This window comes from Takifugu rubripes, chromosome 8 (assembly GCF_901000725.2).
Source record: "Takifugu rubripes chromosome 8, fTakRub1.2, whole genome shotgun sequence".
Classification (NCBI taxonomy): domain Eukaryota; kingdom Metazoa; phylum Chordata; class Actinopteri; order Tetraodontiformes; family Tetraodontidae; genus Takifugu; species Takifugu rubripes.
Genome location: NC_042292.1, coordinates 14,975,349 through 14,999,054, shown reverse-complemented (window position 1 = coordinate 14,999,054; position 23,706 = coordinate 14,975,349). Strand labels below are relative to the sequence as shown.

The 23,706-nt window shown below is 43.3% G+C and overlaps 3 protein-coding genes and 1 long non-coding RNA gene across 5 annotated transcripts; 2 read left to right on the top strand and 2 right to left on the bottom strand.

Moving 5' to 3' along the window:
• Positions 1 to 378: 378 nt before the first annotated feature.
• On the bottom strand, positions 379 to 8,313 carry LOC101068573 (complement C1q tumor necrosis factor-related protein 3-like). Its single transcript, XM_029839609.1, has 4 exons — positions 8,155 to 8,313; positions 7,949 to 8,068; positions 7,550 to 7,827; positions 379 to 503 (listed from the first exon to the last, which is right to left on the bottom strand). Exons 1-4 carry the CDS (start codon positions 8,156 to 8,158, stop codon positions 498 to 500), a joined length of 408 nt encoding a protein of 135 aa, XP_029695469.1. The 5' UTR covers positions 8,159 to 8,313; the 3' UTR covers positions 379 to 497.
• LOC105416831 (uncharacterized) lies at positions 1,475 to 3,189 on the top strand. 2 transcript variants are annotated; one of them, XR_003889162.1, is made up of 3 exons: positions 1,475 to 2,060; positions 2,148 to 2,385; positions 2,485 to 3,189. It is a non-coding gene; the product is annotated as an uncharacterized lncRNA (long non-coding RNA). The 2 variants fall into 2 exon arrangements; XR_003889161.1 differs by having other exon boundaries at positions 1,481 to 2,060; positions 2,148 to 3,189.
• Positions 8,314 to 8,946: 633 nt separating the features above from the next.
• LOC105419158 (complement C1q tumor necrosis factor-related protein 4-like) lies at positions 8,947 to 9,808 on the top strand. The gene is made up of 3 exons (XM_029839611.1): positions 8,947 to 9,106; positions 9,193 to 9,312; positions 9,408 to 9,808. Exons 1-3 carry the CDS (start codon positions 9,103 to 9,105, stop codon positions 9,689 to 9,691), a joined length of 408 nt encoding a protein of 135 aa, XP_029695471.1. The 5' UTR covers positions 8,947 to 9,102; the 3' UTR covers positions 9,692 to 9,808.
• A 6,601-nt stretch (positions 9,809 to 16,409) lies between these two features.
• LOC115250599 (complement C1q tumor necrosis factor-related protein 3-like) lies at positions 16,410 to 17,300 on the bottom strand. The gene is made up of 3 exons (XM_029839612.1): positions 17,141 to 17,300; positions 16,935 to 17,054; positions 16,410 to 16,813 (listed from the first exon to the last, which is right to left on the bottom strand). The coding sequence occupies exons 1-3, from the start codon at positions 17,142 to 17,144 to the stop codon at positions 16,530 to 16,532; spliced, it is 408 nt and encodes a 135-aa protein (XP_029695472.1). The 5' UTR covers positions 17,145 to 17,300; the 3' UTR covers positions 16,410 to 16,529.
• Between the last annotated feature and the right edge of the window lie 6,406 nt (positions 17,301 to 23,706).

Genomic DNA, 23,706 nt, shown 5'->3' with positions numbered 1-23,706 from the left:
ATAAACACACGCTTTTTTCGATTTTGTAAAGTATACTGTTATTGTGTTAAAAAGATCTATTGTTCATTATAATAATTAGAGTTAAATAGCAACACTAGTGATAATTGTCATATTTATTATTTCAGTGATAGACATTTCTTTGGTTTTTATGATGATTAGCTCCTGGGAGGGAACACTGAGGACAGGTACCTTTATTTTCTTGATATTGATGTTTTTACCTATCAACAAATATACAAATTTAACGACATCTTTATTTTAAAATCCCCCTTTGAAGCTGTGCAATCAATGAAACAATCCAATGTGTTTCCAGGTACAGGATCATCAATGAGAATATTATTTAGGCTAACTGAGTTTAAATAAAATACAAAACACCTGAAATGATGCTGCAATGAGTTTATTTTAGATTCTGTGATCCAGTGTCATTTTAAGCTGAAGATGCCACATTGGTCTCAGGGTGTATGTTTAGTCACCCTGGTTTGAGGGTCTGGAGACACTTTTTAAGCCTTGCTGACAAACATTTAGTTTTACTTGTTAGGCTCTCAAACCTGAATGGAACTGAGCTGCTCTGCCCCTGAAGGAAACTGCCTGATGTGTGTCCATCAGCTGGGGAGTGTGACTCACCTGTACTGATGTCGTACGCCTCCCCCACGTTGGTGATTGCCGTGTTGAAAATCAAAGTTGTGTCTCCCTGAAAGGGTCCAACATTCCCTCCTGTCTGTAGGTCTGCTGTGAAAAGGACACCTGTAGGAAACAAACACCCTCATGCTGTTATTGTTATTACAGTGTTATATAAAGTACCATATAGAAAGAGGAGCTTCTTCACTCACTCATCTTTGTTGATGGATCAGTCACGATAGAGGTCGTCTGCTCTTGGCTCTGTGTCCACAGCTGTTGATCTCAGGCTGTCTGTGGCTGCTTTTATACCATCAGTGATGTTTGGGTCAACAGGTCTGAACCAAACATGCGTTTCTCTAGGAATCTTTGCAATCTCCTCCACCCTGTTAATTGTATTTACTCAAGTTGTTTGGGCCGTTATATTTGGAAGTCGACAGAAACAGGCTGGCACAGTTCTTCAGAGCTTGTGGCTGTACCATGAACAGTTGCCATTTTGAACTCATAGTAATCTTTCGACGTTTAGCTTGCGCTTAGATATTGACTCAACAAGCTGTTTGGGCCATTTTAGTTGGAAGTTTTGCACAACAGACAGTTGACAGAAACAGGCTGGCACAGTTCTTCAGAGCTTGTGGATGGACCTTGAACAGTTGCCATGTTGAAGTGTGTTGAAATGACCTGCAAACTAACATGAAATTCTCTGGAAGATCAGGCGCTGCCATAATAAACTTTAGACGTTTAGCTCGCTCTTAGATATTATCTTCTTGTTAAATTATTAATTCAACTCAAGCTTAAGGACCAAGGGTGGAATTTAATGGTTGTTTAACAGAATTGGAGGAGATGTGGCTTTTTAAAATTTTTTTAATATATATGTTTTTAATCGGTGGCCAGTGAATGAAACTGTAAACCTGTTAAATGCATGTCATCAAAATAACTTTGTTGTTGCATAACTGCACATTTACTGATGTTTGTAAAAATGATGAATTCATAAATAACAAAGATGTAAAAGGAAAAGAAGTGATGAGACAGTTCAGGCCTTTAGAAATGACCTATAAGATATTAACTGATAGACCTAAACAACCAAATGTGATGATTTTGTTCTCGTGTTCTGGTTTGTTTTCTTTGAGTGGAGCAGCAACAGTTGAGGTCAATTCTAATCATTGTTCCCTGTCATGATCCCGTGTTGTCGCGTGTTTTGTTGTTTCAGTTTGTCTCCACCAGAGGGTGTGTTTCACCTACTTTCCAGGCACTTGCTTGCTGCTGCGTCACCTGTGGATGATCAGATTGGGAGTCTTTTTAAGCAGCCAACACCAGCCGATCAGCGTCAGATCGTTTTCATCCGTGTTGTTGGTAATCGACTGTTCCGAAGCTTTTCCCTTTGTCTTTATTATGTATCTTTTCTCCTTCTGAGCTCTCCTCGTCCCCTCCATTGAAGATCACCGGTTCAAGTTGGGTTTCTGCACACAATTCACCATTGCACTTTGTAGATATTGTAAATAAACACTTATTGTAACACGTTTCCCTAATTTGTTCAGGCTGGGTGTGGCAGGCAGAAGGAGTCCAGGTCATTTCCCAAACCAGCTGGAGCTGTTAGGATGTGGAGGTCAGATGTGTTTTTGCTTTGTTCTACTGCTTGTTTTGTTGCACTTGTTTCCCTCATTTGTTCAGGCCGGGTGTGGTAGGCAGGTTTCTCCAACTCCTCCTCTGTAGTTCCTCACCTGCTGCTCATCAGCTCATCAGGAGCAGCAGTATTTATCTCCAGCTCCTTGACTTGTGAGTTGCCAGTTTGTCGTTTAAACGCCAAGTGTTAATTGCCTACCCGCTCCTGTGCTCGTTCTCTTTGATTTGTTTCTCTGATCACCTTTTGGGCAGCCTCACCTGTCACGCTCAGCCTCGTTTCCTGATCCAGCCTGCTCTCGTTTGGGCTGCACCTACAAGTTTTTCTTGGTGCTCTTTCTGTTTTGAATAAACCTTCTTTTGGAAGGACTTTTCTGGTCATGATCTGCATCGTGGGTTCAGTGTCCTGTTGGGTTTGTGCCATAAAAGGAGAACCCCAGCCCTATGTCATGCTAGGGCACAAAGTCCAAGCAAATATTTTATGATCTACATTCAACTCCTCTTGTGACAAACAGAGTGGAGGAGTTTGGAATGATTTCCAGAAAGACGTATCGACATGTTTGGGTCAAACCTGCTGACAAGTCGGCATCACTCATGGTGTAGAAGCAGCCACACGCAGCCTGAGATCAGCACCTGTGGACACAGAGCCAAGAGCATCTAAGAGCCCACTGGACTGTTTCAAACTCCAAATGTTTTGCCCGGTCACCTTTGTCGTGTTGCAGGCTTGTGTGTGTTTGGTCAACTGTCGAGGAAGATGGTGCATTCTCCCATTTCAAAGCTCCAAAAGAAGACCCTCAGCTTGGTTCAAATTCAAGTTTCCTTCTTTCCATACCGGAATGGTTGATGCATACGGTGCACTGTGATCATCACCGGATTGCATGTATGAAATAAGCTAAAAATGGGAATAAAACAGGGATAATATCGACATGGGAGTCTTTACTATAGAACAAAAACAAAAAACTTGTGACACTGTTGTGGTCCAGGATTCCCAGTTGTGTTTTTCCTGCAGGGGGCGTGGTGGAGCCATGCTCCGGCCACCTCTTGGCGCACCTGCAGGACATCAGCGATCAGCCGCCTATTTAAGGTCTAAGACTCCAGCCTACCAGCGTCGGAGGATTTTTGTGTGACTTGGTATTTCTGGTGTCTCTGTTGGTTTTGAAGATTCTTGTGATTTTTGTGGCTCCACGCTGGAGCTCTTTGTGTGCACCCAGAGGAAGAACTGTTGCTTCCCAGCAGTCCAGGAGGACTGTCCTTTTGTGTTTGTTTAATAAAACCAATTTTTGGACCTTTGATCACTGTGTCTTGTCTGCGTTCGGGTCCTAGACAACCACGCATCGTAACAGACACATTCACAGAAATCAGAAACTGTGTCTCAGGAGAGTTTTTTTATGTTACCGAGACAGCTGATGGAAAGAACGGTGGCAACACTTATGGTTTCACCTGCTGCTTCATGCAGGAGCACTGCTTGTGACATCTCTGCTGAGGACTGTGTGATACATTGATGGTGACTCTGGATGCCCCATCAGTTGAGCACATCTGTCGAACTCCATAAAGCAAAGATTCGGGCACCAAGAATTTACTGTGACGATGGAAAGCAACTTCTTGGGCTTCAGCTAACACCTGAGAAATGTTTTTATGGTGGTTGAAAAGAGGCTTCCTCTGGATGGGGCAGACGTTTTGAAGTGGCTGTTGAAGCTGCTCCTAATCATGAAGATAGCAGCTTGGCTCAGTATTGCCCACATGACTGGGTGGTGCTGCTGTTACTGACCACATCAATTTTAATGTGGCTTTTGCCAGCCTGCTTATTTTGTCACTCCATGTTTAGGAATCATGCCGATACTTGTACTCACGTGCCTGGTGAGGATCGTCCAATTTTTGATGCTGAAATCAGCCAACTAGCAGAGGAAGCTTTTCCCAATTATGGGCAAAATACCCCCAAAAGTCAGGTGCTTCTGTGGAAATATTTGTAATGTATGTGATTATCAGAATGAGAACCAAATGATTGATATCTTAAGTAGCTTAGCATATGCTAAATGACAACATGTCCACACTCTGTGTGTGCCAAGCTCATGTTAGTGTCAGCAAGTTCAACAGAAGGCCAAGGTGACAAACTCTGTTTTTCTAGATAAAATCCATACGACTGTTTAATTGTGTGGAGTCAAAACAGGAACAGTATCAAGTGTGCATTGAGGAAGTCTGGTAAGACATGGTGGGTCAAGGAAAGGTCAGGTCATGTTCTGCTGAGACAAGGGAAATCACCCGAGGAAGAGTAAAAAACAAGTGACATATGAACAGGATATAAGATGGACGTAGCCCAACCTCAGTTAGCCTTTCAGTGGACCACGCTGACAGACAGGCTGTGTACTTGAACAGACTCCAAAACTTCTAAGCTTGTCTTACCAATAAAGTTTAAGGGTTCCTACGCTGAAACTATCTTGACTTTTGGAGGCCACTCTAAAGTCTGAGATAAGAATTAAGAAAGCTCATCATGCCATCAGGTTGTTTCGGCCCCAAACACAGGCACAGTGTTATGGCCCACTCGTGAAGTCCACAACAAAAGGGGAAGACACACTGTCCAGTTTAACCATTTATTTCCTAAACCAAAAACAACACCCAACAAAGGAGTATGGCAGGTGAGAATGAAAAGAACAGTGGTGCGAGCAAGTGCCTGGATGAAGCGAGTGAAGGGGTGAGGTAGGTTGTAAGTGCAAAAGACAATAGTTCACCACAAGGCAAAGCAGCTGGGGTCATGAGGTGGAGATGCAGAGATAGGAGAAGAAGCCCCAAAAATGCTGGATCGGGTGGAGCTTTATAACCTGCAGATCACTGGCCAGACGCTCCAATTAGGTTAGCTCCACCCTGCTGGAAACCTGTGAACCACAGACAGCACACAGCAAGACAACCCCACAGCTCAGGGGCCATCACACGCGGGTCTCAACTTTTGATAATAAACAAGTAATAAATAGCAATTGAAATGATTTCCACACAGATATCCATCTCATGCAAATCAAGGAAGAGTCAATAAAGTCAAGTGAGGTCTGTTTCAGGAATTGCATTTACACGTGCATCTAAATCAAAATACACTTTTAACTCGATTTGCCATAAATCTTTTGTGCACCCGGACTGTCATGGCCCTTTTGTGCCATTTGCTCATGTTTTGTTTTCCCGTATCTCTCTCTCTCTCTCTCGAGGGGGCGTTGTGGATTCCGTTTTCCCTTTGCGACCGTTCGCTGGTGACCATTACACCTGCAGCTGATCAATCAACAGTCTTCAAAAGCCGCTGCCTTCTGATCACCAGCGTCTGGTCCTCTCGTCTGTTTTGTGGTAAACGTCGGTAAATGGGCTCTTCTCGTCATTCCTACCTTTTTTCCGTCGTCTCACGTCTCTTCCTAGGTCCCCACGCGCACCTCACTCCGAGGAACAACCTGCACTTCATGCACCTCACTTTTTCACCACACCAGCTGCTGTTTGTTTGCTTACGGGTCCTGTCTGAACCACGTACTTAACATTACAATCAGACCAATATTGACCCGGTGGACAATGACGCTGTTCAGCAAGCTTTGGTGGCACGTCTGCGCTGATCGGGGACCACGACAAGCTTTTGTCGGATATGTGGAGCTCCCTCCAGAGTCTTTTGGCTAGTGTCGCGACTCTCTTTGGGCAGGAGAGGCCAGCTCCCCCCTCGCAGTCCCCCACGGATTCAGCATCGTCCGGAGCCTCCGCTTCGTTGCACCTCCTTTTTCCGCTGTACCACGTGAGCCTTCCATTCCCGAGCGGCGCTCAGGTGAAGCGGGCAGGTGCGCTAGTTTTTTGCTACAATGCTCTTTGGTTTCTGATCTTCAGCCGTTGGGCTAAGATTGCCTTTACTGTTCATTTATTATCAGGGAGAGCTGCGCAGTGGGCCACTGCTGTAATTGAGAACCAGACACACGGTTCCGCGCATTTTCGTTCGTTTAAGGATGAGCTCAGGCATGTGTTGGATCATCCGGTTCAGGGTGGAGAGGCGGCGGCTAAACTTCTCTCCTTACGTCAAGGGTTTACAGCAGTTGCGGATTTTTCCATCCCGTTTCGCGTTCTGGCCGCATACAGTGGATGGAAAATGACGTCCTTCGTGACATGTTAAATCAGTTCGTCTTCGTTCACATCAACGACATCCTCATCTTCTCGGAGACGAGGAAGGAGCACGTTCAGCATGTCCACCTGGTTCTCCAGCGCCTTCTTGAGGACCCTGTTTACCTCCGCTCCCATTCTGTCACCCGGATCCCAGCTTTCTTCAAAAGCCGCTGCCTTCTGATCACCAGCGTTTGCTCGTTTTGTCTGTTTTGTGGTAAACATGGATAAATGGCATCTTCTCGTCATTCCTAGCTTTCGGATAACTTTCTCTATTTTCTCACATCTCGTCCCCACGCGCCCCTCACTCAGAGAAATGATCTGCACTTCATGCACCTCACTTTTTCACCACGCTGCGCACAGTCATCAAGGTCAATTAAAATCTTGTTTAAACACCTTCAATCTGTGTGTCTGCTTACAGGTCCTGCCTGAACGGCACACCTAACACGGACTTTAGGTCCACAAAGCAGTTTCAGTCGTTGGATTAAGGGCGTAGTCAAGCTTCTCAAGGCGAACTACCTTGGGGTGTTAGTCCGGCAACATCGCCAATCCTCTGGGATGATTCAGTTGGAGCCACGTTGCCTCTAGTGGCCACTTGCTGAAAAGCATGGACTCTTATTTAGGAGCCTTTACCATTTGCAAACTGCTTTTAAACCCAAACATTATCATATGAATAACAAATATGAAAACCAGCTTTATTGGATTATTTAAACTATACTTTTACTGTATGTAAAGATGACCCAGAACGTATAATCATGATAATTCTTATCGTAAAATAACAACATGAGTAATTATAATTATTCTTTTTGTTTTGGTCATAGACATTTCTTTGCTGTACATTATGATTAGCCCCTGGGATGGATCATTGAGGGCAGCAACCTTTATTTTATTGATAGTGGTGTTTTTAACTACCAACAAATATTCAAAATTAAAGATATCTTTATTTTAAAATCCCCTATTTAAGCTGTGCAATGAATAAAACAATCCAATGTGTTTCCAGGAACAGGATCATCAATGAGGATATTATTTAGGCTAACTGTGATTTGTGGTGTGCTGAGTTTAAATAAAATACGAAACACCTGAAATGATGCTGCAATGAGTTTATTTTAGATTTTGAGATCCAGTGTCATTTTAAGCTGAAGATGCCAAATTGGTTACAGGGTGTATGTTTAGTCACCCTGGTTTGAGGGTCTGGAGACACTTTTTAAGCCTTGCTGATGAGAAAACCAGTGAAGCTGGTGGTTCCACCAATGCCACAAGCATGACAGCCATTAGGCAGGACCACAGACACATGGTCTCCTTGCTGAAGTTCCAGACATGCAGTGCTGGAAGCGTTATCAACATGCTGAATCCCTGGCTTGTTACTGTTGAACGCCTTCACGATGGCCTCACTGTTCTTCATCAGAGTCAGCCCCGATTGTTCCCTTTTGTCAGCTTGGTAGGAGAAGCTGAAGCAGTAATAGCCTGTGACAGGAGCTTTGAAGAGGCCTGTAAGAAGAGAAACTTTGGGTTTTACTTGTTAAGCTCTCAAACCTGAGTGGAACTGAGCTGCTATGCCCCTGAAGGAAACTGCCTGATGTGTGTCCATCAGCTGGGGAGTGTGACTCACCTGTACTGATGTCGTACGCCTCCCCCACGTTGGTGATTGCCCTGTTGAAAATCAAAGTTCTGTCTCCCTGAAAGGGTCCAACATTACCTCCTGTCTGTAGGTCTGCTGTGAAAAGGACACCTGTAGGAAACAAACACCCTCATGCTGTTATTGTTATTACAGTGTTATATAAAGTACCATATAGAAAGAGGAGCTTCTTCACTCACTCATCTTTGTTGATGGATCAGTCACGATAGAGGTCGTCTGCTCTTGGCTCTGTGTCCACAGCTGTTGAGCTCAGGCTGTCTGTGGCTGCTTTTATACCATCAGTGATGCCGACTTAGAGGGCTGATACTTTTCTCTGGAAATCTTTGCAATCCCTCTCTCTGTGTATCATTATTACTCAACAAGATATTTGGGCCATTTTAGTTGGAAGTTTTGCACAACAGACAGTTGACAGAAACAGGCTGGCACAGTTCTTCAGAGCTTGTGGATGGACCTTGAACAGTTGCCATGTTGAAGTGTGTTGAAATGACCTGCAAACTAACATGAAATTCTCTGGAAGATCAGGCGCTGCCATAGTAAACTTTAGACGTTTAGCTCGCTCTTAGATATTCTTGTTAAATGATTAATTCAACTCGAGCTTAAGGACCAAGGGTGGAATTTAATGGATGTTTAACAGGACTGGAGGAGATGTGGCCTTTTTATTTTTTATATATATATATATATATATATATATATATATATATATATATATATATATTACCTTACTAAACTGCACATTTACTGATGTTTGTGGAAAAAAATGTAGATCAGATAAGATAAATAAATTTTCTTTGAGTGGAGCAGCAACAGTTGAGGTCAATTCTAATCATTGTCCAGTGCTTTTGAATGCTGAAGCTCCAGCCGGAGCATCTCTGGTAAGAGTGAAGGAGCACCGCAGCCCGTTGTCAGGCTAGAGCACAAAGTCTAAGCAAATGTTTTGTGAACTACATTCAACTACTCTTGTATTAAACAGGCTGGAGGAGATTGCAAAGATTTCCAGAGAAAAGTATCAGCCCTCTAAGTCGGCATCACTGATGGTATAAAAGCAGCCACAGACAGCCTGAGCTCAACAGCTGTGGACACAGAGCCAAGAGCAGACGACCTCTATCGTGACTGATCCATCAACAAAGATGAGTGAGTGAAGAAGCTCCTCTTTCTATATGGTACTTTATATAACACTGTAATAACAATAACAGCATGAGGGTGTTTGTTTCCTACAGGTGTCCTTTTCACAGCAGTCCTACAGACAGGAGGTAATGTTGGACCCTTTCAGGGAGACACAACTTTGATTTTCAACAGGGCAATCACCAACGTGGGGGAGGCGTACGACATCAGTACAGGTGAGTCACACTCCCCAGCTGATGGACACACATCAGGCAGTTTCCTTCAGGTTTGAGAGCCTAACAAGTAAAACCCAAAGTTTCTCTTCTTACAGGCCTCTTCAAAGCTCCTGACACAGGCTATTACTGCTTCAGCTTCTCCTACCGAGCTGACAAAAGGGAACAATCGGGGCTGACTCTGATGAAGAACAGTGAGGCCATCGTGAAGGCGTTCAACAGTAACAAGCCAGGGAGCCAGCATGTTGATAACGCTTCCAGCACTGCATGTCTGGAACTTCAGCAAGGAGACAAGGTGTCTGTGGTCCTGCCTAAAAGTTGTCATGTCTGTGGCATTGGTGGAACCACCAGCTTCACTGGTTTTCTCATCAGCAAGGCTTAAAAAGTGTCTCCAGACCCTCAAACCAGGGTGACTAAACATACACCCTGTAACCAATTTGGCATCTTCAGCTTAAAATGACACTGGATCTCAAAATCTAAAATAAACTCATTGCAGCATAATTTCAGGTGTTTTGTATTTTATTTAAACTCGGCACACCACAAATCACAATTAGCCTAAATAATATTCTCATTGATGATCCTGTTCCTGGAAACACATTGGATTGTTTAATTCATTGCCGAGCTTAAATAGGGGATTTTAAAATATAGATACTGTATCTTTAATTTTGAATATTTGTTGGTAGTTAAAAACACCACTATCAATAAAATAAACGTTGCTGCCCTCAATGATCCATCCCAGAGTCTAATCATAATGTACAGCAAAGAAATGTCTATGACCAAAACAAAAAGAATAATTATAATTACTCGTGTTGTTATTTTACGATAAGAATTATCATGATTATACGTTCTGGGTCATCTTTACATACAGTAAAAGTATAGTTTAAATAATCAAATAAAGCTGGTTTTCATATTTGTTATTCATATGATAATGTTTGGGTTTAAAAGCAGTTTGCAAATGGTAAAGGCTCCTAAATAAGAGTCCATGCTTTTCAGCAAGTGGCCACTAGAGGCAACGTGGCTCCAACTGAATTGTCCAGGAGGATTGGCGCCTTGAGAAGCTTGACTACGCCCATTTAGTTTCGCCTACTACGAAAATGGAGGAAGTTATCCGAAAGCTAGGAATGACGAGAAGATGCCATTTATCCATGTTTACCACAAAACAGACGAAACGAGCAAACGCTGGTGATCAGAAGGCAGCGGCTTTTTGAAGAGGGCTGGGATCCGGGTGACAGAATGGGAGCGGAGGTAAACTGGGTCCTCAAGAAGGCGCTGGAGAACCAGGCGGACATGCTGAACGTGCTCCTTCCTCGTCTCTGAGAAGATGAGGATGTCGTTGATGTGAACTGTTGAGAATTGTCTTTATCTTGTTATGTGTTTCACCATATGTTCCTGTCTTCTCTTAGAAGTTAGGCAAGGTAGACTCATTGGTAAATGTAATAAAGAACAGAGACATTCCATTTACAGGATTGTTTTTTGTTCTACTGTTATCTCGGGAGCCAGTCAGGCAGGGGGTGTCAAACACTCATTGTAAACGGGACATCAGGGGGGTTGATGATCACATTTGCATGAAGAATGGGATCTGGCCACCTGGGAAAGCAATGGAAAAGAAGAACTCTACCAACACCAAATGGGACTGGAGGAAGAGGATGAGGTCATCCCAGCAGGGGATCTGGATTGGATTGCATGAACATTGTGAATTTGCATGTGAGTGACTATAAAGGACTGGGCCAAGGGATAGTTAGGTTGTCAGACTTCGTGCCCTGGCAATTGACTCTGTTGTTGCTAGGGTTATGAACTGGCCCGGACCTCTGTAATGTTTGTATCTGGAATTGGTTCTATTATTAAATACATTTTGAAATTGATACTTTACTTCTCGAAGTCTTCATTAAAAGAACACGCGGATTAGCAGCTACACTTGAAAGGTATTGCGATCCAACAGAACGAAGACGAACTGATTTAACATGTCACGAAGGACGTCATTTTCCATCCACTGTATGCAGCCAGAACGCGAAACGGGATGGAAAAATCCGCAACTGCTGTAAACCCTTGACGTAAGGAGAGAAGTTTAGCCGCCGCCTCTCCACCCTGAACCGGATGATCCAACACATGCCTGAGCTCATCCTTAAACGAACGAAAATGCGCGGAACCGTGTGTCTGGTTCTCAATTACAGCAGTGGCCCACTGCGCAGCTCTCCCTGATAATAAATGAACAGTAAAGGCAATCTTAGCCCAACGGCTGAAGATCAGAAACCAAAGAGCATTGTAGCAAAAAACTAGCGCACCTGCCCGCTTCACCTGAGCGCCGCTCGGGAATGGAAGGCTCACGTGGTACAGCGGAAAAAGGAGGTGCAACGAAGCGGAGGCTCCGGACGACGCTGAGTCGGTGGGTTAGGGTTAAAGTGAGGTGCATGAAATCAGGTGATTTCCCTTGTCTCAGCAGAACATGACCTGACCTTTCCTTGACCCACCATGTCTTACCAGACTTCCTCAATGCACACTTGATACTGTTCCTGTTTTGACTCCACACAATTAAACAGTCGTATGGATTTTATCTAGAAAAACAGAGTTTGTCACCTTGGCCTTCTGTTGAACTTGCTGACACTAACATGAGCTTGGCACACACAGTGTGGACATCTTGTCATTTAGCATATGCTAAGCTACTTAAGATATCAATCATTTGGTTCTCATTCTGATAATCACATACATTTCAAATATTTCCACAGAAGCACCTGACTTTTGGGGGTATTTTGCCCATAATTGGGAAAAGCTTCCTCTGCTAGTTGGCTGATTTCAGCATCAAAAATTGGACGATCCTCACCAGGCACGTGAGTACAAGTATCAGCATGATTCCTAAACATGGAGTGACAAGATAAGCAGGCTGGCAAAAGCCAGATTAAAATTGATGTGGTAAGTAACAGCAGCACCACCCAGTCATGTGCGCAATACTTAGCCAAGCTGCTATCTTCATGATTAGGAGCAGCTTCAACAGCCACTTCAAAACGTCTGCCCCATCCAGAGGAAGCCTCTTTTCAACCACCATAAAAACATTTCTCAGGTGTTAGCTGAAGCCCAAGAAGTTGCTTTCCATCGTCACAGTAAATTCTTGGAGTGTGGACATCTTGTCATTTAGCATATACTAAGCTACTTAAGATATCAATCATTTTGGTTCTCATTCTGATAATGACTTCTGGCCCCGCTGACCCATTGTATAGTGTATTTTTGTGTGTGTTTCTGTGCCCCTCCTCTCCTCTCCCATCCTCTCCTCTCCTCTCTACCCAGCCGGGGTTAAAATATATATTTAAAATATATTTTAAAATATATATTTTTAATAAGTGGCCAGTGAATGAAACTGTAAACCTGTTAAATGCATGACATCAATATAACTTTGTGGTTGCATAACTGCACATTTACTGATGTTTGTAAAAAATGATGAATTCATAAATAGGAAAATGTAAAAGGAAAAGAAGTGATGAGACAGTTCAGGCCTTTAGAAATGACCTTTAAGATATTAACTGATAGACCTAAACAACCAAATGTGATGATTTTGTTCTTGTGTTCTGGTTTGTTTTCTTTGAGCGGAGCAGCAACAGTTGAGGTCAATTCTAATCATTGTCCAGTGCTTTTGAATGCTGAAGCTCCAGCCGGAGCATCTCTGGTAAGCGTGAAAGAGCCCAGGTCATTTCCCAAACCAGTTGGAGCTGTTAGGTTGTGGAGGTCAGATGTGTTTTTGCTTTGTTCCACTGCTTGTTTTTTTGTGCTCGTTTCCCTCATTTGTGGGAGGCAGATTTCTCCAACTCCTCCTCTGTAGTTCCTCACCTGCTGCTCATCAGTTCATCAGGAGCAGCAGTATTTCTCTCCTGTTCTTCCACTTGTGAGTTGCCAGTTTGTCGTTTAAACGCCAAGTGTTAATTGCCTACCCGCTCCTGTGCTCGTTCTCTTTGATTTGTTACTCTGATCACCTTTTGGGCAGCCTCACCTGTCGACACATACGGTGCACTGTGATCATCACCGGTATGGATGTATGAAATAAGCTAAAAAATGGGAATAAAACAGGGATAATATCGACATGGGAGTCTTTACTATAGAACAAAACCAAAAGAAAACTTGTGACACTGTTGTGATCCAGGATTCCCAGTTGTGTTTTTCCTGCAGGGGGCGTGGTGGAGCCATGCTCCGGCCACCTCTTGGCGCACCTGCAGGACATCAGCAATCAGCCGCCTATTTAAGGTCTAAGACTCCAGCCTACCAGCGTTGGAGGATTTTTGTGTGACTTGGTATTTCTGGTGTCTCTGTTGGTTTTGAAGATGCTTGTGGCTCCACGCTGGAGCTCTTTGGCTGCACCCAGAGGAAGAACTGTTGCTTCCCAGCAGTCCAGGAGGACTGTTCTTTTGTGTTTGTTTAATAAAACCAATTTTTGGACCTTTGATCACTGTGTCTTGTCTGCGTTCGGGTCCTAGACAACCACGCATCGTAACAGACACATTCACAGAAATCAGAAACTGTGTCTCAGGAGAGTTTTTTTATGTTACCGAGACAGCTGATGGAAAGAACGGTGGCAACACTTATGGTTTCACCTGCTGCTTCATGCAGGAGCACTGCTTGTGACATCTCTGCTGAGGACTGTGTGATACATTGATGGTGACTCTGGATGCCCCATCAGTTGAGCACATCTGTCGAACTCCCTCAAGCAAAGATTCGGGCACCAAGAATTTACTGTGACGATGGAAAGCAACTTCTTGGGCTTCAGCTAACACCTGAGAAATGTTTTTATGGTGGTTGAAAAGAGGCTTCCTCTGGATGGGGCAGACGTTTTGAAGTGGCTGTTGAAGCTGCTCCTAATCATGAAGATAGCAGCTTGGCTAAGTATTGCGCACATGACTGGGTGGTGCTGCTGTTACTTACCACATCAATTTTAATGTGGCTTTTGCCAGCCTGCTTATTTTGTCACTCCATGTTTAGGAATCATGCCGATACTTGTACTCACGTGCCTGGTGAGGATCGTCCAATTTTTGATGCTGAAATCAGCCAACTAGCAGAGGAAGCTTTTCCCAATTATGGGCAAAATACCCCCAAAAGTCAGGTGCTTCTGTGGAAATATTTGAAATGTATGTGATTATCAGAATGAGAACCAAATGATTGATATCTTAAGTAGCTTAGCATATGCTAAATGACAAGATGTCCACACTCTGTGTGTGCCAAGCTCATGTTAGTGTCAGCAAGTTCAACAGAAGGCCAAGGTGACAAACTCTGTTTGACTGTTTAATTGTGTGGAGTCAAAACAGGAACAGTATCAAGTGTGCATTGAGGAAGTCTGGTAAGACATGGTGGGTCAAGGAAAGGTCAGGTCATGTTCTGCTGAGACAAGGGAAATCACCTGATTTCATGCACCTCACTTTTTCACCACACCAGCTGCTGTTTGTTTGCTTACGGGTCCTGTCTGAACCACGTACTTAACATTACAATCAGACCAGTATTGACCCGGTGGACAATGACGCTGTTCAGCAAGCTTTGGTGGCACGTCTGCGCTGATCGGGGACCACGACAAGCTTTTGTCGGATATGTGGAGCTCCCTCCAGAGTCTTTCAGCTAGTATTGGACTCTCTTTGGGCAGGAGAGGCCAGCTCCCCCCTCGCAGTCCCCCACCGATTCAGCGTCGTCCGGAGCCTCCGCTTCGTTGCACCTCCTTTTTCCGCTGTACCACGTGAGCCTTCCATTCCCGAGCGGCGCTCAGGTGAAGCGGGCAGGTGCGCTAGTTTTTTGCTACAATGCTCTTTGGTTTCTGATCTTCAGCCGTTGGGCTAAGATTGCCTTTACTGTTCATTTATTATCAGGGAGAGCTGCGCAGTGGGCCACTGCTGTAATTGAGAACCAGACACACGGTTCCGCGCATTTTCGTTCGTTTAAGGATGAGCTCAGGCATGTGTTGGATCATCCGGTTCAGGGTGGAGAGGCGGCGGCTAAACTTCTCTCCTTACGTCAAGGGTCTACATCAGTTGTGAATTTTTCCATCCCGTTTCGCGTTCTGGCCGCATACAGTGGATGGAAAATGGCGTCCTTCGTGACATGTTAAATCAGTTCGTCTTCGTTCACATCAACGACATCCTCATCTTCTCGGAGACGAGGAAGGAGCACGTTCAGCATGTCCGCCTGGTTCTCCAGCGCCTTCTTGAGGACCCAGTTTACCTCCGCTCCCATTCTGTCACCCGGATCCCAGCTTTCTTCAAAAAGCCGCTGCCTTCTGATCACCAGCGTTTGCTCGTTTCGTCTGTTTTGTGGTAAACATGGATAAATGGCATCTTCTCGTCATTCCTACCTTTCGGATAACTTTCTCTATTTTCTCACATCTCGTCCTAAGTCCCCACGCGCCCCTCACTCAGAGAAACGATCTGCACTTCATGCACCTCACTTTTTCACCACGCTGTGCAGAGTCATCAAGGTCAATTAAAATCTTGTTTAAACACCTTCAATCTGTGTGTCTGCTTACAGGTCCTGCCCGAACGGTACACCTAGCACGGACTTTAGGTCCACAAAGCAGTTTCAGTAGTTGGATTAAGGACGTAGTCAAGCTTCTCAAGGCGCCAATCCTCCTGGACAATTCAGTTGGAGCCACGTTGCCTCTAGTGGCCACTTGCTGAAAAGCATGGACTCTTTTTTAGGAGCCTTTACGATTTGCAAACTGCTTTTAAACACAAAAATTATCATATAAAAAAAAAATGAAAACCAGCTTTTTTCGATTATTTAAACTATACTTTTACTGTTTGTAAAATGACCCAGAGCCTATAATCATGATAATAATAGTGACACAACACCAGTAATTATCATTAATTTGGTAATAGACATTTCTTTGCTGTACATTATGATTAGCCCCTGGGATGGATCATTGAGAGCAGCAACCTTTATTTTATTGATATTGGTGTTTTTAACTCCCCACAAATATACAAACTTAAGGATATCTATATTTTAAAATCCCTTATTTAAGCTGTGCAATGAATAAAACAATCCAATGTGTTTCCAGGAACAGGATCATCAATGAGAATATTATGTAGGCTAACTGTGATTTGTGGTGTGCTGAGTTTAAATAAAATACGAAACACCTGAAATGATGCTGCAATGAGTTTATTTTATATTCTGAGATCCAGTGTGATTTTTAAGATGAAGATGCCACATTGGTCTCAGGGTGTATGTTTAGTCACCCTGGTTTGAGGGTCTGGAGACACTTTTTAAGCCTTGCTGATGAGAAAACCAGTGAAGCTGGTGGTTCCACCAATGCCACAGACATGACAACTTTTAGGCAGGACCACATACACCTTGTCTCCTTGCTGAAGTTCCAGACATGCAGTGCTGGAAGCGTTATCAACATGCTGGCTCCCTGGCTTGTTACTGTTGAACGCCTTCACGATGGCCTCACTGTTCTTCATCAGAGTCAGCCCCGATTGTTCCCTTTTGTCAGCTTGGTAGGAGAAGCTGAAGCAGTAATAGCCTGTGACAGGAGCTTTGAAGAGGCCTGTAAGAAGAGAAACTTTGGGTTTTACTTGTTAGGCTCTCAAACCTGAGTGGAACTGAGCTGCTCTGCCCCTGAAGGAAACTGCCTGATGTGTGTCCATCAGCTGGGGAGTGTGACTCACCTGTACTGATGTCGTACGCCTCCCCCACGTTGGTGATTGCCGTGTTGAAAATCAAAGTTGTGTCTCCCTGAAAGGGTCCAACATTACGTCCTGTCTGTAGGTCTGCTGTGAAAAGGACACCTGTAGGAAACAAACACCCTCATGCTGTTATTGTTATTACAGTGTTATATAAAGTACCATATAGAAAGAGGAGCTTCTTCACTCACTCATCTTTGTTGATGGATCAGTCACGATAGAGGTCGTCTGCTCTTGGCTCTGTGTCCACAGCTGTTGAGCTCAGGCTGTCTGTGGCTGCTTTTATACCATCAGTGATGCCGACTTAGAGGGCTGATACTTTTCTCTGGAAATCTTTGCAATCTCCTCCACCCTGTTTATCGTAATGACTCAACAAGTTGTTTGGGCCATTTTAGTTGGAAGTTTTGCACAACAGACAGTTGACAGAAACAGGCTGGCACAGTTCTTCAGAGCTTGTGGATGGACCTTGAACAGTTGCCATGTTGAAGTGTGTTGAAATGACCTGCAAAGTGACGTGAAATTCTCTGGAAGATCAGGCGCTGCCATAGCAAACTTTAGACGTTTAGCTCGCTCTTAGATATTCTTGTTTAATGATTAATTCAACTCAAGGTTAAGGAACAAGAGTGGAATTTAATGGTTGTTCAACAGGACTGGAGGAGATGTGGCCTTTTCATTTTTTTTTAATATATATATTTTTAATAAGTGGCCAGTGAATTAAACAGCAGACGTGTTAAATGCATGACATCAGTAATCAAAGACTAAATGAAAGATGCAGTAATAAGATAAGAAGAGAAGGAATAACTTTATGGTTGCATAACTGCACATTTACTGATGTTTGCAAAAAATGATGAATTCATAAATAAAGATGTAAAAGGAAAATAAGTGATAAGTCAGTTCAGGCCTTTAGAAATGACCTATAAGATATTAATTGATAGACGTAAACAACCAAATGTGATGACTTTGTTCTTGTGTTCTAGTTTGTTTTCTTTGAGTGGAGCAGCAACAGTTGAGGTCAATTCTAATCATTGGGCCTCATTCATGAACCGTTCTTACGAACAAATTGCCACAAAATTGTGGCATTCACCAATTTCTTCTTATCCTGGATTTATGCGTCGGTAAGAACAAATCCTACGAACACTCAGGAGTACTCTTAAGCACATTTCAGTGCCGACATGTTGGCATGGTTGTGTTTTCTTCTCTTGTGCAGTTCAATAAAATTCAATATTACAATGATGATTCTGTCATATTTATTTGTTTATTTCCTATTTTTGGTGATTTGCGGAGAATTTTAAAAATACGTAAATGTGCCAATGACTTAACATTAATCAACCAAATTGGAAACCATGCCAAAACCGTCTTTTTATTTGATTTTATCTTGATTTATTTTATTAGGGGGTCGAGGATATGCCCTGGCTCCCTGGTTGTTGACACCACTGACCAACCCTCAGACTCCACAGGAAACTTTATTCAATCAGATGCGTGCGCGCAGTCGCTCCACCATTGAACGCACCATCGGCATTTTAAAGGGGCGCTGGATGTGTTTGGACACAGAGCCACAACCCCGTGAGGATGTGCGTCCTGACGCAATGATGGGGTCAGACTGCAGGCACGCGGTTCACGTTCGAGCGCGATTAATTGCCCGTTTGTGAATAAAATGCATTATTGTCACAATTTCAGTCTAACAGTCTTGATTCACTTCAAAAAGAAAAAAATAAGAGAGACCGGTTTCATTGCACAGCTTTTACACGTTTATTTTTTTTACATTCTTATTTTTTTTACATTCTCGTTGATTTCTTTAAACGTGTTGGCTATAGTCATCAGGGTTGAGGCAATTTTATCAAGCATGTTAGCCATCCTTTCTTGATTGTTTAACACGACGTCAGAAATCAGGCGTGGAGAGGCAAGCTTTGGGCATTTTGCTGCTTTTTGCTCTGTCTACAGCAGGGGTCGGCAACCCGCGGCTCTGGAGCCGCATGCGGCTCTTTGGCGCCGCCCTAGTGGCTCCCTGGAGCTTTTTCAAAAATATGAAAATGGAAATTGTTTTAATATAATTTCTGTAGGAGGAATAACGTGACAATCATTCTTAAAGTTTTCCAATGCTGTATAAATGTGTATAATAAATATTTAATTTCAATATCTCATTATAATGGAAGTTAAACTTAAAGCGTCATCGTACAGCAGAGCGGCCACGTGGTGCCTCATTCTCTCCAGGATGCTGCAGGGAAAATAAACATTTCATCATGAATGCTCATTATGTATTTGTAGCCTACTTATCATTTGGAAAGTAGGCTAATGCAGCTAATATAGACACTTACAGCAAGTGTTGCCTTTATTATGAGCCCTATATAAGGCTTTTAATTTTTTGCGGCTCCAGACAGATTTGTTTCTTGTTTTTTTGGTCCAATATGGCTCTTCCAACATTTTGGGTTGCCGACCCCTGGTCTACAGGGTCCTGCTGCAGTTCCTTTTATGGACATTAGTGGGCGGTGACTTATGCTAATCGTATGTTTATTAGACTCACCTGGCACGTGCTCTCAATTTACGAACAGCTGCGAACAATTCTGAGGTTTACGAACACGTTGATGAATCTGACGTAGGGTTTTCTTAAGAAACTTCTTAAGAACAGCTTAAGAAAGAATCGAAGAAGATTCTTAAGAACATATTGGTGAATGAGACCCATTGGGCCAGATTCACCAATATGTTCTTAAGAATCTTCTTAGATTCTTTCTTAAGTTGTTCTTAAGAAGTTCCTTAAGAAAACCCTACGTCGGATTCACCAACACGTTCGTAAGCCTCAGAATTGTTCGCAGCTGTGTTCTTAGATTGATGAATGCCATCTGTTCGTAAGTTGAAAGCGCGTGCCAGGTGAGTCTAATTAACATATGATTAGCATAAATCACCGCCCACCAATGCCCATAAAAGGAACTGCAGCAGGACCCTGTAGACAGAGCAAAAAGCAGCAAAATGCCCAAAGCGAAATGCCCAAAGCGAAATGCCCAAAGCTTGCCTCTCCACGCCTGATTTCTGACGCCGTGTTGAACAATCAAGAAAGGATGGCTAACACGCTTTTTAAAATTGCCTCAACCCTGATGACTATAGCCAACACACTTAAAGAAATCAACGTGTAAAAGCTGTGCTCTGAAACCGGTCTCTCTTATTTTTTCTTTTTGAAGTGAATCAAGACTGTTAGACTAAAACGTGAACCGCGTGCCTGCAGTCTGGCCCCATCATTGCGTCAGGACGCACATCCTCACAGGGTTGTGGCTCTGTGTCCAAACACATCCAGCGCCCCTTTAACATGCCGATGGTGCGTTCAATGGTGGAGCGACTGCGCGCACGCATCTGATTGAATACAATTTCCTGTGGAGTCTGAGGGTTGGTCAGTGGTGTCAACAACCAGGGAGCCAGGGCATATCCTCAATCCCCTAATAAAATAAATCAAGATAAAATCAAATAAAAAGACAGTTTTGGCATGGTTTCCAATTTGGTTGATTAAAGTGAAGTCATTGGCACATTTATGTAATTTTAAAATTCTCTGTGAATCACCAAAAATAGGAAATAAATAAATATGACATAATTATCATTGTAATATTGAATTTTATTGAACTCCACAAGAGAAGAAAACACAACCATGCCAACATGTCGGCACTGAAATGTGCGTTAAGAGTACTCCTGAGAGTTCGTAGGATTTGTTCTTACCTACGCATAAAGGTAGATAAGAAGAAATTGGTGAATGCCACAATCTTCGTAAAATGTTCGTAAGTGGGAGTTAAGAACAAATTTGTTCGTAAGAACGTTTCGTGAATATGGCCCATTGGGCCCGATTCACCAATATGTTCTTACGAATCTTCTTAGATTCTTTCTTAAGTTGTCCTTAAGAAGTTTTTTAAGAAAACCCTACGTCGGATTCATCAACGCGTTCGTAAGCCCCAGAATTGTTCGCAGCTGTGTTCTTAGATTGATGAATGCCATCTGTTCGTAAGTTGAAAGCGCGTGCCAGGTGAGTCTAATTAACATACGATTAGCATAAGACACCGCCCACTAATGCCCATAAAAGGAACTGCAGCAGGACCCTGTAGACAGAGCAAAAAGCAGCAAAATGCCCAAAGCGAAATGCCCAAAGCGAAATGCCCAAAGCTTGCCTCTCCACGCCTGATTTCTGACGCCGTGTTGAACAATCAAGAAAGGATGGCTAACACGCTTTTTAAAATTGCCTCAACCCTGATGACTATAGCCAACACACTTAAAGAAATCAACGTGTAAAAGCTGTGCTCTGAAACCGGTCTCTCTTATTTTTTCTTTTTGAAGTGAATCAAGACTGTTAGACTAAAACGTGAACCGCGTGCCTGCAGTCTGGCCCCATCATTGCGTCAGGACGCACATCCTCACAGGGTTGTGGCTCTGTGTCCAAACACATCCAGCGCCCCTTTAACATGCCGATGGTGCGTTCAATGGTGGAGCGACTGCGCGCACGCATCTGATTGAATACAATTTCCTGTGGAGTCTGAGGGTTGGTCAGTGGTGTCAACAACCAGGGAGCCAGGGCATATCCTCAATCCCCTAATAAAATAAATCAAGATAAAATCAAATAAAAAGACAGTTTTGGCATGGTTTCCAATTTGGTTGATTAAAGTGAAGTCATTGGCACATTTATGTAATTTTAAAATTCTCTGTGAATCACCAAAAATAGGAAATAAATAAATATGACATAATTATCATTGTAATATTGAATTTTATTGAACTCCACAAGAGAAGAAAACACAACCATGCCAACATGTCGGCACTGAAATGTGCGTTAAGAGTACTCCTGAGAGTTCGTAGGATTTGTTCTTACCTACGCATAAAGGTAGATAAGAAGAAATTGGTGAATGCCACAATCTTCGTAAAATGTTCGTAAGTGGGAGTTAAGAACAAATTTGTTCGTAAGAACGTTTCGTGAATATGGCCCATTGGGCCCGATTCACCAATATGTTCTTACGAATCTTCTTAGATTCTTTCTTAAGTTGTCCTTAAGAAGTTTTTTAAGAAAACCCTACGTCGGATTCATCAACGCGTTCGTAAGCCCCAGAATTGTTCGCAGCTGTGTTCTTAGATTGATGAATGCCATCTGTTCGTAAGTTGAAAGCGCGTGCCAGGTGAGTCTAATTAACATACGATTAGCATAAGACACCGCCCACTAATGCCCATAAAAGGAACTGCAGCAGGACCCTGTAGACGGAGCAAAAAGCAGCAAAATGCCCAAAGCGAAATGCCCAAAGCTTGCCTCTCCACGCCTGATTTCTGACGCCGTGTTGAACAATCAAGAAAGGATGGCTAACACGCTTGATAAAATTGCCTCAACCCTGATGACTATAGCCAACACGCTTAAAGAAATCAACGAGAATGTAAAAAAAGAAGAATGTAAAAAAAAAATAAACGTGTAAAAGCTGTGCTCGGATTGTGACAATAATGCATTTTATTCACAAACGGGCAATTAATCGCGCTCGAACGTGAACCGCGTGCCTGCAGTCTGGCCCCATCATTGCGTCAGGACGCACATCCTCACGAGGTTGTGGCTCTGTGTCCAAACACATCCAGCGCCCCTTTGGTGCGTTCAATGGTGGAGCGACTGCGCGCATGCATCTGATTGAATAAAACTCCTGTGGAGTCTGAGGGTTGGTCAGTGGTGTCAACAACCAGGGAGCCAGGGCATATCCTCGATCCCCTAATAAAATAAATCAAGATAAAATCAAATAAAAAGACGGTTTTGGCATGGTTTCCAATTTGGTTGATTAATGTTAAGTCATTGGCACATTTACGTAATTTTAAAATTCTCCGTAAATCACCAAAAATAGGAAATAAACAAATAAATAAATAAATATGACAGAATTATCATTGTAATATTGAATTTTATTGAACTGCACAAGAGAAGAAAACACAACCATGCCAACATGTCGGCACTGAAATGTGCGCAAGAGTACTCCTGAGTGTTCGTAGGATTTGTTCTTACCTACGAATAAATCCAGGATAAGAAGAAATTGGTGAATGCCACAATCTTCGTCAACTGTTCGTAAGTGGGACTTAAGAACAAATTTGTTCGTAAGAACGCTTCGTGAATCTGGCCCATTGTTCCCTGTCATAATTCTGTGTTGTCGCGAGTTTTGTTGTTTCAGTTTGTCTCCACCAGAGGGTGTGTTTCACCTGCTTTGCTGGCACATGCTGGCTGCTGCGTCACCTGTGGATGATCAGATTAGGAGTCTTTTTAAGCAGCCAACACCAGCCGATCAGCTTCAGATCGTTTTCGTCTGTGTTGTTGGTAATCGACTGTTCCGAAGCTTTTCCCTTTGGCTTTATTATGTATCTTTTCTCCTTCTGAGGTCTCCTTGTCCCCTCCATTGAAGATCACCGGTTCAAGTTGAGTTTCTGCAGACAATTCACCATTGCACTTTGTAGATATTGTAAAGAAACACTTCACTTGAACAGTTCCTGCCTCCTGTCTGCATTCTGGGTTCCGTCCTTGTGTATCGTAACACGTTTCCCTAATTTGTTCAGGCTGGGTGTGGCAGGCAGAAGGAGCCCAGGTCATTTCCCAAACCAGTTGGAGCTGTTAGGATGTGGAGGTCAGATGTGTTTTTGCTTTGTTCTACTGCTTGTTTTTTTGGGCTCGTTTCTCTCATTTGTTCAGGCCTGGTGTGGTAGGCAGATTTCTCCAACTCCTCCTCTGTAGTTCCTCACCTGCTGCTCATCAGCTCATCAGGAGCAGCAGTATTTATCTCTA